General features: G+C 36.7%; 1 protein-coding gene across 1 annotated transcript in view; it reads right to left on the bottom strand.

Moving 5' to 3' along the window:
- Window positions 1-4421: 4421 nt before the first annotated feature.
- LOC121738583 (laminin subunit alpha) overlaps window positions 4422-17488 on the bottom strand; it is a 36337-nt gene continuing 23270 nt past the window's right edge. The window contains exons 34-62 of the mRNA XM_042130743.1: window positions 14596-14769; window positions 14292-14490; window positions 14133-14212; window positions 13956-14064; window positions 13613-13727; window positions 13362-13523; window positions 13033-13252; window positions 12608-12717; window positions 12402-12523; window positions 11933-12206; window positions 11682-11843; window positions 11414-11601; window positions 10699-10895; window positions 10407-10540; window positions 9785-9982; window positions 9540-9688; window positions 9083-9361; window positions 8785-8998; window positions 8314-8637; window positions 8055-8238; window positions 7832-7970; window positions 7515-7747; window positions 7287-7379; window positions 6152-6367; window positions 5892-6064; window positions 5494-5733; window positions 5225-5386; window positions 4912-5143; window positions 4422-4759 (exon numbers count right to left, since the gene is read on the bottom strand). Of these exons, the coding sequence (XP_041986677.1) occupies window positions 4497-4759; window positions 4912-5143; window positions 5225-5386; window positions 5494-5733; window positions 5892-6064; window positions 6152-6367; window positions 7287-7379; window positions 7515-7747; window positions 7832-7970; window positions 8055-8238; window positions 8314-8637; window positions 8785-8998; window positions 9083-9361; window positions 9540-9688; window positions 9785-9982; window positions 10407-10540; window positions 10699-10895; window positions 11414-11601; window positions 11682-11843; window positions 11933-12206; window positions 12402-12523; window positions 12608-12717; window positions 13033-13252; window positions 13362-13523; window positions 13613-13727; window positions 13956-14064; window positions 14133-14212; window positions 14292-14490; window positions 14596-14769 (5345 nt within the window). The 3' untranslated portion in view covers window positions 4422-4496. The remainder of the gene's footprint in view (window positions 4760-4911; window positions 5144-5224; window positions 5387-5493; window positions 5734-5891; window positions 6065-6151; window positions 6368-7286; window positions 7380-7514; window positions 7748-7831; window positions 7971-8054; window positions 8239-8313; window positions 8638-8784; window positions 8999-9082; window positions 9362-9539; window positions 9689-9784; window positions 9983-10406; window positions 10541-10698; window positions 10896-11413; window positions 11602-11681; window positions 11844-11932; window positions 12207-12401; window positions 12524-12607; window positions 12718-13032; window positions 13253-13361; window positions 13524-13612; window positions 13728-13955; window positions 14065-14132; window positions 14213-14291; window positions 14491-14595; window positions 14770-17488) is intronic.

Raw genomic sequence — 17488 nt, 5'->3', positions numbered from 1 at the left:
TAACACTGCGTGGTAAAAACGTGGTACATGACAGCAGCACTCTTTTTTTGAGGTCCAGTCGGCACGTGCCGCACGTTGACAATTTAATCTCATAGAAATCATGTTCAATCATGCTTGTGTAAGTGTATACGTACACATATTTTTACACACAGATGAAACCAATTTCGGTAATCGTTTGACAGCTCGAGATTGTTGCTCTATTCCGCTAGGTATATTAACTATGATGTTTAGTATAAACCAAAGAAGCTTCCATAGAAAGCACTGACGATTTAAGATTATTTAAGCGTGTAGGGACAATTTAAAATATAAAAAAATAAAACTTCATATTTATCGTATTAACTAAGCTTCGCTGATATTTTATTTTGCCCTAAACTAAATGATTTAGTCCTTGTTGTGTAAAATATATACATTTATAATTGACCTAAATAAGCAATTTTCTGAATATATTTTCTTTTTCAAAACTTTAAAATGCCTGCAGTTTCTGAACCCACCGCTAAAATAAAAAAAAAACGCTCTTATTTTTTTATCAGCTTTACCTAATATACAAAACCTACTAGGTCTCCATGACGCTCGAGTGATTACAAAAATAGCACCCTCCCCTCCTCTACTATAATGCATCCGCCGTAGTCAGTCCTGACCTTGCACCTTCAGTTTTCCACCTGTTTCGGTCGCTGCAGAATTCCTTAGGCAGTGTCAGGTTGACTCAACAAAATGGCACCTATATACTTTAGTAAATGGTAAATAAACTTTATAAAAAAACAGTTTGATTTTTTTTATGAAATAAGGGGGCAAACGAGCAAACGGGTCACCTGATGAAAAGCAACTTCCGTCGCCCATGGACACTCGCAGCATCAGAAGAGCTGCAGGTGCGTTGCAGGCTTTTTAAGAGGGAATAGGGTAATAGGGGAGGGTAGGGAAGGAAATAGGAGAGGCTAGGGGATTGGGCCTCCGTTAAACTCACTCGGCGAAACACAGCGCAAGCGCTGTTTCACACCGGTTTTCTGTGAATCCAGGGTATTTCTCCGGTCGAGCCGGCCCATTCGTGCCGAAGCATGGCTCTTCCACGTTTGACGTAATTTTTGTATAAAATGCGAAGAAACTTTTTCCCCAACCTATTATAATTATTAAAATATGGTTTGTTAGGTGTTTTCACTATGTGAATTAATGTTTAGAAAAAGTCAAGTTAGTATAATATGGAACGTACAGTAACTACAATTACACATTATGTATTATAAAATCCCGATAGGCGACGTTTGGTAATAGCTATGCTACTAGTAGCACCTTTGTTACACGTGCCCTTCAAACCGTAATGCAAAGCACAATAGAGAATATTACGTAAAGGTCGCAGCAGAGGGCGCTACTAGCACATACTGTAGACAATCCGACCAAAATCCGACATGTTGCACACATTTAAACAGAGTCGACCGAAACTTTTTGCAGTAATCTCCCATTCAGCCGAATTTTAAATTATTACTATCAATAATATATATTTACAATCATAGGCGTATTATTGGCGTATAATTACCAGGGTGTTCACGGCCCACCCCAAAATGGTCTGGGCCAGTGTTTCCCAAACTTGTCGGGACCGCGACCCATCTACAACAAAGTTTAAAGTTCGCGGCCCACCTTGTGTCATGAAAATAAAAAAGCAGCGGTATGTTGCTGCCGCAGTATTTACCCGTTAATTCTTATCGTAGTCGTAGTTCACCACCATAATATCATCATCGTCAGCCTTACTTACAATTACGTTTGCGTTCGAATGCCCCGCCCCCGTCCCGCACGCACCAACGACAACGAACGAACGAGTAAAGGTACGCGTACAGTTTGGGCTCAGCGCAGGGCAAAATGCGCTAAATCACACTATTGCCGGGCCGGGCCGCAACGCATTGACGGATTTTGAGTACTTTGGATAGCTCCAGTGTGACCACTCTTAAATCACTCGTGAGTCCATATATCAAAAACGTTGCTATATTCTACTAAAATCTACTAGACCGTGTTTTAGCATCCGCATCCGCTTCCATAAAAATTGTGGATTTTTGCGATGAGCCCCGGCACGGCCCGTCTCAATGGGCTCACTCCTTAAAATGACAATCGAACGAGTACGACAATCGTCCTATAGTTTCAGGGCCCACCCAAAATGTACCTCTCTTTGGGAAATACTGGTCTGGGCACACCCGAGTTATTGCTCTTCCCCCTTAGAATATCTAGATACGCCAATGATTTCAATTAGCAACAAATTAACTATCATGTGAGGTGAGATCCACATTGCAAATGAGCACTCATTATTAATTAAGTATATTATTATGATTAAGTACTAACAATATTATTATTTTAAAAGCCGGTGCTGAATTACCCATAAAAATATTATTTTGTTAACTTGTTACCAATTATTACTATATTAAGGAATAATAACATTTTGTAAACTACTTGTTTTAAAAAATAGCTTTTGTTGCCAAATTCGTATGTAGCATTCGTTTAGTTCTGGTACTTATAAGTTGTCTTTCGTATTATGTTAACGTAATTTAAGTTTGTGATATCTAGTACATAATATAAAAATAAGAGTTAAGATTGTTTTTTTTATTAGATTAGTTAGAATTTAGAGCTATCCGCTGAGCTTTATATAGAGCTCCCACTTATACTATGTCCCACTCGTAACTGTGAATTCCCCTGGAATCGCAAATATCTGCGAATTTTAAGCTATTGCATAGCTTTTATCGCGAGCATTGAGCGCGGCGACCGAATCAAGAAATTCCGTAACGAAAAAACCTAACAACTCCACTCTAACAGGCACCGACCGGACCGACAGGCATAGCCGCAGCGGTGCGGCAACGCCGCTGTGCGGTGTGCCTGTCGCGGTCGGTCCGGCGTTGCCAGGCTTCGGCATGGTGTTTGTGTTCGTGTGACTAAACGCATGCGAATTATCAAGGCGAGCGAAGTGAGTCCTACATAGTATATCTCACAATCTTTACATTTTGTCGTACACTTTACGGAAAAACTTTTTTGTTTTCATGAAAGAAGGGGGTAAACGAGCAAACGGGTCACCTGATGGAAAGCAACTTCCGTCGCCCATGGACACTCGCAGCATCAGAAGAGCTGCAGGTGCGTTGCCGGCCTTTTAAGAGGGAATAGGGTAATAGGGGAGGGTAGGGATGGGAAGGGAAGGGAATAGGGGAGGATAGGGAAGGGAATTGGGCCTCCGGTAAACTCACTCGGCGAAACACAGCGCAAGCGCAGTTTCACGCCGGTTTTCTGTGAGAACGTGGTATTTCTCCGGTCGAGCCGGCCCATTCGAAGAAACTATCACGCCTATTGATTTGTGCTTTAACATACCTAGTAATTTTTATTTACATGTAGATGTGTTATCATCAGTCAGTCAAGGTTTTTTATATGCAGATATGTTAAGATCATCAGTCAGTCAAAGTGTGACGACGCGAGCCCTCACAAAGCTCAGCTTTTAGCTAGCAATTACATAAGTTGATAAAAATGCTATGCAATAGTTTTATCGCGGCAGTCCCCGAGTGCCACACCACCAGATTTTTTTTATATTTTTAATTTTTTAATCTGTCTAATCAGCCCACACTCGTCCACTGCACTGCTAGATGTAGACTCTGATTGCGATGCTATGCGAATTTGCAGTTATTTGTGGAAATCAATTTCTCTGAGTGTACCTACCCATAGGTACGTTCGCGTTAGTACCAAATTAAATGTCATAATAAAACTACAGCATTTTTATTTATTTTTTATTTATATTTATGTAACTGCTGGAAGAAATTCTTTGGTATACGTACTACTTAAGCGATATGTGTTAGTTGTGCATAAACTAAAAATTATGGTATCGAATCAATTATAAAATTTAACTATTGTAAGACATTTTATTGTACTGGTTAATTAATCCAAAACAAGTAGGTTTATTTAATTTAAATACATAAATTGAAGGTATAACACAGAAAGTCTTAATTAGCACTGAATATAATGGTCACTTATATGTAAATTATCATGTACTTTATTAGATAGGCTTATGATTTTTGACTATTTTCAACTAAAGTGATATTGTGTTTCAGCCTTGATTTTATATAAACTTTAGAATTAAGTAGTGGAAGTTTTTGGCCTAGTAACGATGTAAGGTTCCTCAGCAATTGTTGAAAAATTTGAAATTGCATTAAGTATTCATTTGATTAAGTCGGTAGAACTTAGAATGTTACCAGGCCTTATATTTGGAGACATGAGTGGATAAAATAGGAAGAGATAGAATATTATATATAGTATATTATGTAACTGTTTGAAAACTGTAGTATTTTGCACATGTGAAGCTAAAGACTTAAATGATTTGAAAAAAGTGGATTTTATGTATAGCAGATATAATTAGCTAGATGATGAAATAGGTAAGATACAAGGTTTGTTCAAATTATATATGGGAAAAATGAGTAATTTCTCTTAGTTTGTAAAATATTAGTTACCCACTTCATCCGCTCATGTCTTCATTTGTGAGCTTTTATTTAATCATTGGGACACACGCCAATATGAGTGTTTCTTCCCGCCGCTGTAAGTGGTATTTGTATTTGAGTTTCTTTGATAACAATATTTCTGATGCATCCAGTGAAACCTCTCTTCGATCGTACTCCTCGCACTTTGGATATTGGGCGCTCATGACCTCCGATGTATAACGCCGAACGAGTGTCGGTGGAACCTGACTGACCCAGGCCGGCGTCAGAAAAGTGACCATCTACTCCCACAGATACCACGTGACGTGACTTGACGGCTAAAAAAATATTATAAATGAATCGATAACTTTATTTAAACGATTGGTCAACAAACATTTGTGCAAAATAATAAAAATTAGGTCTATTTTTTTCGAAATTAAAGAAAATACTCAAATAAGTAAAAAAAAATCAAAAAGTTATAAAAAATTACCATGAATCCTGTGCCAATTTCCATCGCACAAAGAAAACTTATCGCCAAGCTTGTAGCTCGCATGGAAAGGACCTTTCCCGTTCTCGACGTTAGCGATCACTTCATTTTCCAGCAACTCTAGAATCATAAAGTCTCTTTTTCCGTGTACACTCAGTAACAGTCCAGTAGAATTACGCGGTTTCACTTCCATTGAAATGGAAATCTCGTAACCTACTTTGAAGTTCTCTTGAAGCTGAAACAAGTTTAAAAGGTTGTAAGAGTGTATTCGTAACATTATTTTTTATGACGACTGATATGAGCTACTCCTACTTACTTTCAAATAATTGCTATGCATGTTGTTTGATGGTCCGAAGTACACACCGTCTTCGATGTTATCCGAGCACCGAAGAGAATTCACTCTGTTCAAAACATCTGTGACGTATTGACCGTTCATCATGAGTCCCTTGAGGCAACCCATGAAAGGTTGATAGAAGTTCTGCAAAAAATACGTTTGTTTAGATTCGCCTTTTTATGTGTAAGAATTTATATTTTCTTAGATTCGTTTGTTCATGTTGTGTGCAGTTTCGTTTGTTCAAAACTTACTTGTAGGTTCTGGCTGATACTGTTACTGATGTTCCTTAAGCCTCCATAGTAATATGGGGGCGCCAGCACAGCGGGTGCATAGCACGAGACGCTGGCTTCACCGATTCTCTCCGAGTCCACCGTGAGCTTGCCATGACCACCGTTTCTGACCAACGTCACTGAATGCCACTCGGCGCCGTTGTACGTTTGTGTTGACGATACTAATGCTGTTTCCCCGCCGCAGTTAAAGCTAAAGTGGAGCTGTAAATGAATAGATGGTAAATATGGTAAATGTTAATAGATGGTAAATGTTACGAACGTACTTGAACAAAACATTTATTATGTCTATTGTTTAACAAACAGCAACTGACCAGTGACCGGATACAAAATTTTAAAGAATACTATGAGGTACAACCTACCCTTGCATCTTTCATGTATAAAGCTAAGAATTGACTTGGGTTTCTTTCTGCTGCTGCATAGAAAATTAGGCCACCGTCATCATCAAACGTTCTAAACGTAATTGTCAAATCGAATCCTTCTAGTTGTCTGCCTGGGAGTTTGGCGTATTCTATACGGCTGTCGTTCCTTGTTCCTGTAAATAATAATTGCATATAGGGTTATTGTTAATTCGTCGAAAAATATATTATGCTATGGTTACTAATTTTTTATAATATCTTACCAAATCTATATCCTTCTTCGGGATCTCCTATGCCATATTGTGGATCATACGCTAGAGCGCAACCCGATTCAGGTTGCGGTGGTGGTCGTTTGGTTGTCGTCGCGACACGTCTTGTTGTAGTTACAAATGGCGGCCTCGTGGTTGTTGGAGCGTATGTAGGTGGTGGTAATGTTGGTAATGTGGTGACAGGCTCCTCTGGTTCATATATCTCGTTTTCTATAATTGTAAAAGTAAAAGTTTTTCCATAATTCTCTTTAGAATTTTGTAATCAATGTAAAGAAGAAAGAGTCCATGATATTTTTAACAAACCGCCAGTAGTAACTTAATTTCAAACCTTGATGTAATGATTGATACTAGAGATCGCCCAATGGTCGAAACTCGACCTTAGTTTTAACGACATTAGGACTACTATACTATACCTATATTTTGTAAAAAAATATTGACTTTATTATAAGTATATTTTTTCAACTCTTGTCTCTGACACTCAGCTGATCTCAGACTGGCCGTGTAAGCATTGTCTAATAGTATCTAAGATTCAATAAAAAAACTATAATCCATTTTCAATTTGTCACCTTGTTGTCAACAGACTTCAACCATAAATAAAAGAGTATAATTCGTATGTATAGGCTTGTCACTCAAAAATCTGTCATTCTTCCTAGTGTGTGTGTTGTAGTGTGTGTAATGTTTAATTTATTAAAAAAATGTATGATCAAAGCATAATTTCAAAATAATATTAGCTCGATGCACTCCTTCACCATATAAACTATAACTGTGCAAAATTTCATTCACCTACGTTTCCCCATTTTTCATCAAAAGGGATACAAAGTTTTTGGCTCACGTAATATATAGATAGGTATTGTCAAAAGTGCAGGAAAGTAAATAAAAAACTTTCTTCAACCTATTTGTAGTGTATGCGCAGTGTATCTACATAGTAGATACTTAACATTGTCTCATAAACACCAGTAGTAGGGATGCAGTCTATATAAATCATCTATCAAGTAGTCAATATCTCTCAGTTGCATAATGACAGTGACGGTGGATAGACGTGCGCTCCGCAGCGGTACTGGGTGTGTTAGTGAGCCAGTGTCCCTAGGATACTACACTACTGATAAACATACTAGATATTATAACTTGCCTCTGTCTGGTACTTCTGGTTCAGGTAACAAGGGAGGTAATTTGGGTGTGGGTAGAATGTCATTCTTCGTTGGAATTGCCCATGATGCTTGATCTAAAATAGTATAACATTTATTAATATTTTAAATTACAATTGGTTTTTGTATCTTTAGTTGCAGCATCGTCTTTATTGGTAGTTTGACTTCCGAAAGTCTAAAATCTGGTGACAAATAATAATAGCTAGGTTTACCTGGTGGTACACCGCCGGTACTTATAGTTGTACCGCATCTTCCGAAAGTAACGCTTTGGTTGCTATACGGCTCCAGAAGATTCAGCACTTGTCCGTTCAATGTAGCGTCGGCTATGCATCCCTTGAATGGTGTTTTCGAACCGACTTTTCCTCCCACAACGTACCCAGGCTGTACGCCACCCACGAATAATACTCCACCTAGGATGTGTAGTGGAGCTGGTGCTGAATCCGTGCTAAAATAATTAGAAAATGTATATAGTTCTATTCCGGCTCTTGCTTCTATATATATTTTGAAAACTGAATATACCGTAACTTACCTAAAGTAATCAAAATCGTCTACAACTAGCCTCAAAGCCTTTTCGTTGTGTAAGACCGTTACTACGTGCCATTGGGAATCATTGTAAGTACTAAGCCCGGTGTCGAGTTGTTCGCGTTGGCTCATCAATACCAGCTTTCCTAAAAAATAAATCATAATATACAATCAAATTTGCTATGTTTTATTAATGAAAGATCATTCGTTAGTAAAAATTAACACTATACCCTTAATTAGTGACAACGATATACTATCAGGCATGGACGTTGTCTGCGTTCTACTGACGTAAATAAATAAGAGACCATTTGGATCTGACGTCTTAAATTTCAGAGTCAACTGGAAGTTTTCCGTTGGTATATCCACAAAACGTAGGTAGCTCTCTTCTCCAGACAAAGATACTAGTGATGCAAACTGCAGGCAAATAAACGTTATGTTATTTTCTGATCATAAAAGAGCAACAACTCAAATAAAAGTCGAAATAATTACCTGACAACCGTATGCTATTCCAACAGATTCGACATTCTCACTTAAATCTATGTTAATACCGTCTATACTTATTTGTCTTATACATCCATCAAAGCCTTTACTGGTTACTTGATTTATTTCTTTGTTATCACCACCAAAGTTCATTGTGTCTAATACTGGTATTTCTTTAATATCAGATGTTGACATCATTTTGAGTATTTCGTTATCAACTCTCAAAGAACAGGAGCCGAAGTACCTTCCAGCATCGAGTTTGTGCCATTTACCATCATTGTATGTTTTTGTTGTTGCAATGACAACCATATCATCAGGATTTCCTAATGAGACCTGCAAAGATTGAGCAAAATGGATTTGTTGAAATAGTTTTTAACTACGGCCTAAACCACGTCACGGGTCGTTAAACATTTAACATATTTTATGAAGCTTTGTGACTTTTCTCGATATTTGGGCCATATATTATGTGTTACATATTACCTGTAAGTAAACCTTGCCGTCCTTCATTTGTATGGAGAAGAAGTGTTTATTTTCACCTACGAGGTATATTAATCCGTCAGTAGCATACGTTCTAAAGAATAGCAACACTTGGTTCTTCTGCGGGCTGAGGTATCTCTGACCAGGCATAATAACGTGAGAGCGTCCGTTAAAGCGGTATTCTTGAGGGCCCGATTGTGATGTTATTAATTTATCTCTAAAAATAGCAAAATACATAAAATAGTTTGAATACATCTTAAAAAGTAAAAGTTATTTGAAGTAACAAAATCATTTTCATTACCTTTGTCTAGCTCCCTTCAAGTTAGCTGAGCTTTCGAAGTTCCACAAGCCAACAGGGGTGTCTCCTATCATTAATTCTTCAATTTGTCCCTCAAAAGCAGGGAAACTAACGCCCTGCAATTTCGCATCGGATGGTACTCCTCCTACATACAGCTTGGACTTTTGGCGATCCAAATTGAATATCGTGTGTTGTCCAGGTAAGGTGTCGGTCTTCACATGCACAATTTCTGAGCCATTATCAAGGCTCTCTCGTATTGAAAATTTGACGTTCGATCCGACCCTATACAAAAACGCAATTGTTTATTATCAAAATATGTAAAAATGTAAAAATTTCTGAGCCATTATCAAGGCTCTCTCGTATTGAAAATTTGACGTTCGATCCGACCCTATACAAAAACGCAATTGTTTATTATCAAAATATGTAAAAATGTATAATATTTAATTTCAATTGTATTTACCTGTCTACGATGACTTGATACCAGCGATTGTCGTCAACTAATTTATCGCTGTTGATTCTCGCTGGTTCTCTGCCGGATTCCGCACTATCTCCAATATCCATTACTAGGTAAGGATAACCGTTTTGTATTCCAACAACCATGAAATCATCCTAAAATAAAAATTAGGAACGATAAAAATTAATGGTGTACAATAATTAACACACATATTCCTATATAATTCTCGCCAAAGAGAATTATGTACTCACCGATTTGGTTCTACGCAGCATAGTATCTTTCGGGTTTCCGAGGTATAATAGGAAACCATCCTTTTCTTTAGTGCGGAAGTAAGCCGAGACGTGTGTAGAAGTAGACATTTCATCAACTGTTTCCGGTAAGCGAGGTTGGAGAGTTGACCAGCGATCGAATGTCACTCCTACTTGAATACGGTTGGCTACAGTACGGGCCTAAAATTTAAGACAACATTATACTTGGAATACTAAGGGCCTGTTTCACCACTTTCTGATAAAGTGTCGAATAGGTTATTCACAGCTTTTTTGACAGATTCTCCATACTTCATCTGCCAAGTTAAGTGGTGGATAGCCTATCCGGCACTTATCAGGAAGTGGTGAAACAGGCCCTAAGGATTCTAAAGACAACTATAAGTTTGGCTTTGGGTTTCATAGTCATTGAACAGTTAGTAATTAAGTAAGCAATTTTTTCACAGGTAGAAAATATTTATGAGTTATTTCGTTGCCACAGTACGCGATAACAAAATAGCAGTTTTCGTGTGTAAATGAAAGAGTAGGTAGATGTTAATGGCCGAATTATTGTATGTCTAGCTACCAGTGGCTGGGCTATAGATGTGCTTTACATAAAGCTAATTCTTACCTGTTCAATTACACTTTTTAGTTTTTGTAATTTTTCATCAGCATCTTTACGTCTGTTTTCTAGATCTTCTTGTTTCATCTTAACAGTGCGGTAGGTTGACGAAATTTGTGGATTCATATCATCAATGCTTTTGACTGTATAATTAATAAAACATTCGTGTTATATAAAGAAGTAGAAAGAAATGCAATAAAAATTGGCATGCAGTAGAAATAACTGTACCTACTTTAAGCAATACTTTGATTTATGTTTTATATTAAAAGAAGAGTTTTTACAGTATATTAAATATGCTTACTTAAGTTCTCTATATTAGACGTCATTTTCTGAGCATCATCAGCAAGTTTTGGTAAAGACTGAGCCCAATCTTTACTCGCAGTTAAATCGCCTCCTAGACCAGACATAATATCCTTGGTAGCTTTTACCATTTTGGTAACTCTATTTGCCTTTTCAATCTCGTCATCTAGATTAACAGGAGGTGGCGAAGGGAGGGACCTAAAATCCAATTATCGACAATCAAATGTATACAGTATTTCTTTAAGGAGGCGACTAACCCTACAGTGTCGATTTTATAATTCATTTTTATACTTGAAAATAAGCCCCGAATTGTTTCATTTTCTAAAATTAGATACTACATTATATTTCCGAGAATTCGATCTGAGCAAAAACACGATATCTTAAAATTTTCTCGATAGAAAAAAATCACAAAGATGCATCTAATTTTTACGAACTTTTCATTTATTGCCATAACCGTGCATCGAACTAAGTTAATATTTTAACACATTGTATAATATATTCTATCATTGACAGATCGACCTAGCGGATTTTTCAAATGTTGTATATTTATCGAGTAATTGAGAAAAAACTAATTTGGCAATGAATCCGCGTCGTCCTTTTTCACCTGGCATATGAAAGACAGGCGGGCGTGAGTGTGGAGAGAGAAGGACGATGTTTAATTTTTTGGGTTAGTCGCCCGCTTAAGTAAACGCGTTATAGTTAATTTTGATACTCACAGTTTAATAGCATTATTTTCGTCGTCAGCGTAACTTAGAGTAGACGATGCGTTCTTTAGGGCAGCCTCTGCTAATGTAAGATTAGGTCTTAGTTTTTCTTCTACTGTACCTAGGGCTTTAGACGCAGTGGCGGAAAGAGAAATTGACCTATCACGCGAAGGCCCTACTCTGCCATTCAGGTCATTTTTCTGAAAAATAAAGTTGTTAAAATAACATTTAAATCTACTAACAATTGATTTTAGCTGCTTTCTCACTGATGTTCACTCACAATGTTCGTTGCATTTACAATAGGTTCCTCCGCATCATCACACGCTTTTTTAGCATCACCAATTTCTTGAACGATTGACGAATAGGCAGATGCAGCACTATAAGCATGTTGGGTCCTTGTGTTATTGTTCTCTCTTTCAGCTAGTGCTCTTAAGCTGTCAGCCTAAAAAAAGAATTATTTACTTAATCACTAGTATTAAATAAAGCTAACAAAATATTACTATTGTGCTATGATAAAAATGAAAAACTTACTCTATCTCTCAGATTTCGCGAATGATGCAACGCCACATCAGTCAAATTTGTTAACTCAGGCATTTCATCTTGGAATCTGTCTAATGTGGCTTTCATCTCGTCATTTATCTTAGTAATATTGTCTAAATTTTTAGAAGAATTTTTAACTATCCCATCTACAACTAGTGTATAGAATGTGGCATTATTAATGTCCATAGCAGCGTCAATAAGATCTTTCATTGCAGCTCCATTTAACTTGGTTACAGAGAGAACCTTTGTACCAAATTTAGATTTTCTGAAAATAAAAGAATAAAATATAATGCCTAACGGAGAACAAATGTAACTTAAAACAATTGCAGTATTAAATTGAAAATGTAATATCTAAATGACTGGTCATCCAGTCTGAGATAACTTTGGACCTCCAAAATTAGTAAACCTTTTTTTGTAGGCAATCTTAAATGAATGTTCATATATATTTGTATCATATCACCTGTTTTTCTCGTTGAGTTTTTCAGCGTCTGACGCCACACGTTGTGCCAAGTCAGTGTATTCTAACATTTCATCCAATTTTTTCTTGAGTTCTCGAGTATCGTTAGATATTTTCTCAAATTTCTGTATAACATAATATTATTTAGTAATCAGAATGATGATAAGAATAGTAAAAATGAAAACCTAGAAATAAATATTTTTAAATACCTTTCCTTGTTCATTGACAGGTTGCACAAAAACATTCATTCTTTCTATTTGCTTGGATGCATTTGTCACTGCATTTAACGCATTTTCTTCCTGCGGCTGTAGACTCTTTGCTAAAATTAAATTAAAGTAAGACTAAATCAAATAGTAGTCCTAATATAATTAAAATATATTATTTATTAATAGAATCGCTTTTAATATCAAACAGCATCAAAGGCGGACGAAACTCATTTCTTTCGTCAATTGCGACCTCGATTTTCAGTCAGTTGATTTTAAGTTTACAATAATGGCTCTGCTGTTAAATATAACAGCAAAAAACATCGGCAGGAATAATCATGCCTGTCGATGTTATATGTATAGCTTTATAATGTTGCTCGATTCCTTTACCCGTATAGCTATCGTTTCTAGATATTAAGTAATCACTATACCTTTGATATCATTTTTGATTTGCATAGCTTCTGTTAATGCGCTATCCACTTTTGGTTGTTGACTAAGTTCAAGTCCTGTAGCTAGTTCAGCTATATGTTCGACTAAATCCTTTGCCTTTTCGCTATTCTCTCTAACAGAGGCGAGGACTTTATCTGCATCGGCAGTCAACTCAGCTGCTCTTAAAATTTGCTTATCACTGTCCGTAGCTGCAAATTCGGCCTGCCACAAGAAAGTGCAATTTATTAGATGATACATAATAGTTTTTCTAAGTAATGTGGCTACCGATCTTCATATTTTATTTATATATTTAATATACAAAATTACTTACCGATCGCAGTAAATTTTTCGCACTGGTTTCTAAACCTTTCACTGCCGATGTGACTGTATCAAGGTCGACGCCTTGTAATTCAGCAATTTTTGGTTTCAGAGCTTCAGTTTGATTAGATATATAATTTAACCGCTGCGTTGTAAAGAATGAGTCCGCCTTATCCTGTACACGATTGTATGATTTAATCACAAGTATTCAATTTAAAATCTTTTTAAGACCAAATGAAAATGTATCATCAATATTAATAATACCTTAAATTCCAATGTTTCATTTGCTAAGAGGTAGCTTAAATCTTCCACGGAAAATAATAATGCATCTGTACATGAATCACATTCAAGACAACCCTCTTGTGGGATAAGAACCCATCTGTAAAACGGTAAAAAAATTATGTAAAATAACTTAGCAACCATTTTCTTAATAACTAGCTGTCCCGGTGAACTTCGTGTCACTTAAAAACCTTCCCTGGACTTCTACGAATATTTTAAGACTAAAATTAGCCCAATCCGTTCAGCCGTTCTCGAGTTTTGCGCTTAGCAACACATTCAGTGACTCATTTTTATATTATAGATTAGAAGAATATGTGTTGGACATTACCTATCAGGACACCGGTCACATTTTTCTCCAATGACGCCCGGCAGGCATTCACATTGCCCAGTTTCATTACACCTAAACCCAACGGAATATCCACTCTTGCAGTTACAATCTGTAACAAAGTCGTCATGTTTAAGGTTTTTTTTTTATTTCTATCTTTTGTTTATTTAATTTACTTACGGCTACATCCGGATTTTGTGTAATTCCAATAACCAGCAGCACATTGATCACAGTGTTTTCCGGTTACACCTATGGCACATCTATAAAGAAAAAAATTCAAAGTAAGTGACTTGAAAAATGTATCGTCCTATGCTATGACACTTATAACGAAATTCATACCTGCACTGTCCAACTTCGTCACATTGTGATGAATTTGACGCAATACCACAATTGCAAGGCGTACAACCTTGGCCAGAGCTTAAACCCCAGTGGTCAGGCGCGCACCGATCGCAGCTCTCACCGATGACACCAGGTCGGCAAATGCAAGTACCAGTCGTGGGGTCACAACGCTCCATACCATACTCATCACAAATACAAGCTGATGACGAGATAAAAAGTATTTAAAAGATTTGTGGAATCGAGTTCTTGAATTTAAAAAAATGTAAATAACGGAGTTGAACATTTTATATCATGGTATTATTACCTGTGCAATTTTTGGAGAACACAGCGTCACCGTAAAAGCCTGGAGCGCAGAGGTTGCATGCTATTCCAGATGTATTGTTGACACACTTAAGGCAATCTCCTGTTATACTGTCACATGAGCTAGGATCGTCAGCATTTATATTTCCGGAACAGTTGCACGGCTTGCAATAATCGCCTAAAATAAATGCAATTATTGATAAGTGACCTCTGCTTTCTTAACGAAATATAGAAACTTGATTAAAAATACTCCTATATCCGTTATACTGCTACTTGTAAACCTTTTAGACCTGGATCCCAGAAGGATAAGACATAACTTACTCTCTGATGGATGAAAGCATAGGTTATTAGTAGTGCCTCGTGTACTTAGAATACCTGCGAATTTGTGTAGCTCTAAGTGTGAAACCTGGTCAGGTACCAGTAACCAAAGTGGACTTAAAATGAGTCTTACTTTACTTATTTTCAAATGGCTAATATTTATATATAATTTGTAGATTATTGTTCTGAACTAGTATCATGTAGTGTAAGACACTTTTCAATGACCAAAACTATTGCCAGACGTTTTAAAAATAACTTTGTTGCTATATTTTTTTCAAAGGCATTATTTTTATTTTATAAATTAATATAACACCTTAGAAAACAATACGATATTGCAAGAATTTATTTTCTACTAGCTGTTGCCCGCGACTTTGTCCGTGTCAGCATACTGCATAGTATAATAACAAAGATGGACAATTTTCCCCTGTTTCCTTACCCAAAGGGTAAAAACGGGACCCGATAACAAAGATATTTCAGTCTGTCCGTCTGTCTGTCTGTCCATATCCAGACTGTACCTCCCCTTTCTAACATGTAGTGAATATTATTAAGAGGATACAACAGCGGCTAGAGAAATGAAAAAAAAGTACGTGTAATATCTATAGCTGTCTCCCTTACCTCAAGCCTATACCGCAGAACGCGATAGAGACAACTGCAGAAAATCCAGAAAATCAACGATTCGTTGTCCCCTGATTCCTTCTCCAAAACTTAACCGATTTAAGTACTTTTTTCATTAAAGATTAAAGAAAGGCCTGAACTGTGTTCCTATGTTTTGCTTTTTTTGTATAATCTAGCCAAATCTGTTTTCTGGACGTTTGAACACAGTGGAAAATCTGGCCATTTTTTTGGGTTTTTGAACGTTCATATCTTATTTAATAATTAAATTATGAAAAAAAAGAAAACATAGGGACATTGTATTAGTGGCCGTAGATATTCAGGAAAAAAATTATAACTCTACTAGCATTATCCAGGGAGGAAACAGGGGACAACGTTTGTATGGAAAAAAGGGCGGTGTGGAATCCTCTTAATGTATGGATACAATTGAGTATTTTTTGGTCATATACCTAGTCAAGTGCCTACCTAGTACCTAGTAGCCACTAGGCTACTAGGTACTTTACTACTTTACTTGTAAGAAACAAATTTTCTTTGTAATATTTTGTACTTACTAAAGTACAAAATATTACAAAGAAAAACACCTTGATAATTTGGATGTAGGCTGTAGCGATATCGATTTTTCTCAGCAATGACTAAAGCTAAGAAATTAAAGTTCATTGGCATTGAATAATCATCATGTCTTTGTCTTTGAATTACCACGATTGGCCAACTTTTATAACACAGAATAATCAATCAAAAAGACCTCTGTAAAAAAAAGGGATTCCTATTTTGCCAACAGAGGAGAGTGATTAAAGCTTCCAAAATTTTTACATATTGTATTGGTTCAAGCATACACTTTAATTTGACCATAGCTTATATGAAATGTATTTATAGTTTTTAAATTACGCGACAAAAAACATTTTGTCACTTACGCCCTTTCCATTTTTTGCTGTTCCATTGCTTGTTCACTATGAGAGACCGGCCCAGCCGCAATACAAAACAAGCAATCTAAAACGTATCCAACACGGTTTTTTACTTTAACGCGGTGTTACCTTAGCTCAGGGTTTTCAAACTTTCGGACCCACGAACCCCTGTTACAATTTCCAGGTAACAGCGAACCCCTTACTAATTAATGAGAACACATAAAGTGCCAAAAGAGTGCCGCGCGTGCCTGCCTGCTAGTTATCAAGCCAATATTACGTGAATCTTGTCGCGAGTCCCCTGCCGTCGAATAGCGAACCCCTAGGGGTTCGCGAACCTCACTTTGAGAAACCTTGCCTTAGCTGATGACGACAAGGATGATGACTGAAACAGGCAGTGTCGTGATTGGGTCGTGATTGGATAAACGATGAAAATTAAAATTATTTTGTTGATGATTACGATGAATAAATAACAGACAAATACTTGCAGTTAATTATTATAATCATAGTAAAATAATATATTATTTTATCTGATATCTTTTCTACAAAAAATAAAATGCCTCATAAAACGAAATAGCTCCAAATAGCTTTACTTTTATATAAATTTACTTAAATATTTATTAATTTAGAGATAACACCCGTAACTTCATTTCGCAAAATTTCGGGATAAAAGTATATACTTTACATTTCCTGAAAAGTAAAGTATTTCCGTACCAAATTTCAGCAAAATTGGTTAAGCGGTTTGTGCGTGAAGAGGTTACAAACAGACAGACATTTTTACACATTATGAGTGAGTGAGTGAGAGTGAGTATAGCTCCATGTAGAGCTTCACAAATTCGAAGGTATTCTAAGCACTTATGTACTACTGAGAACCTAAGGTTTTATCCATATTGTGATAGTAAGTTGTCTTATCGCTCTGGGATCTGGGTCTAACAGGTAGGCACTTGACTAGGTATATGACCAAAAATACTCACACGGGGAGGTACAGTCTGGATATGGACAGACAGACAGATGGACAGGCTAAAATATCTTTGTTATCGAGTCCCGTTTTTACCCTTTGGGTGAGGA

The sequence above is a fragment of the Aricia agestis genome, chromosome Z (assembly GCF_905147365.1).
Source record: "Aricia agestis chromosome Z, ilAriAges1.1, whole genome shotgun sequence".
Lineage (NCBI taxonomy): Eukaryota > Metazoa > Arthropoda > Insecta > Lepidoptera > Lycaenidae > Aricia > Aricia agestis.
This window is presented reverse-complemented; position numbering and strand designations above follow the sequence as displayed.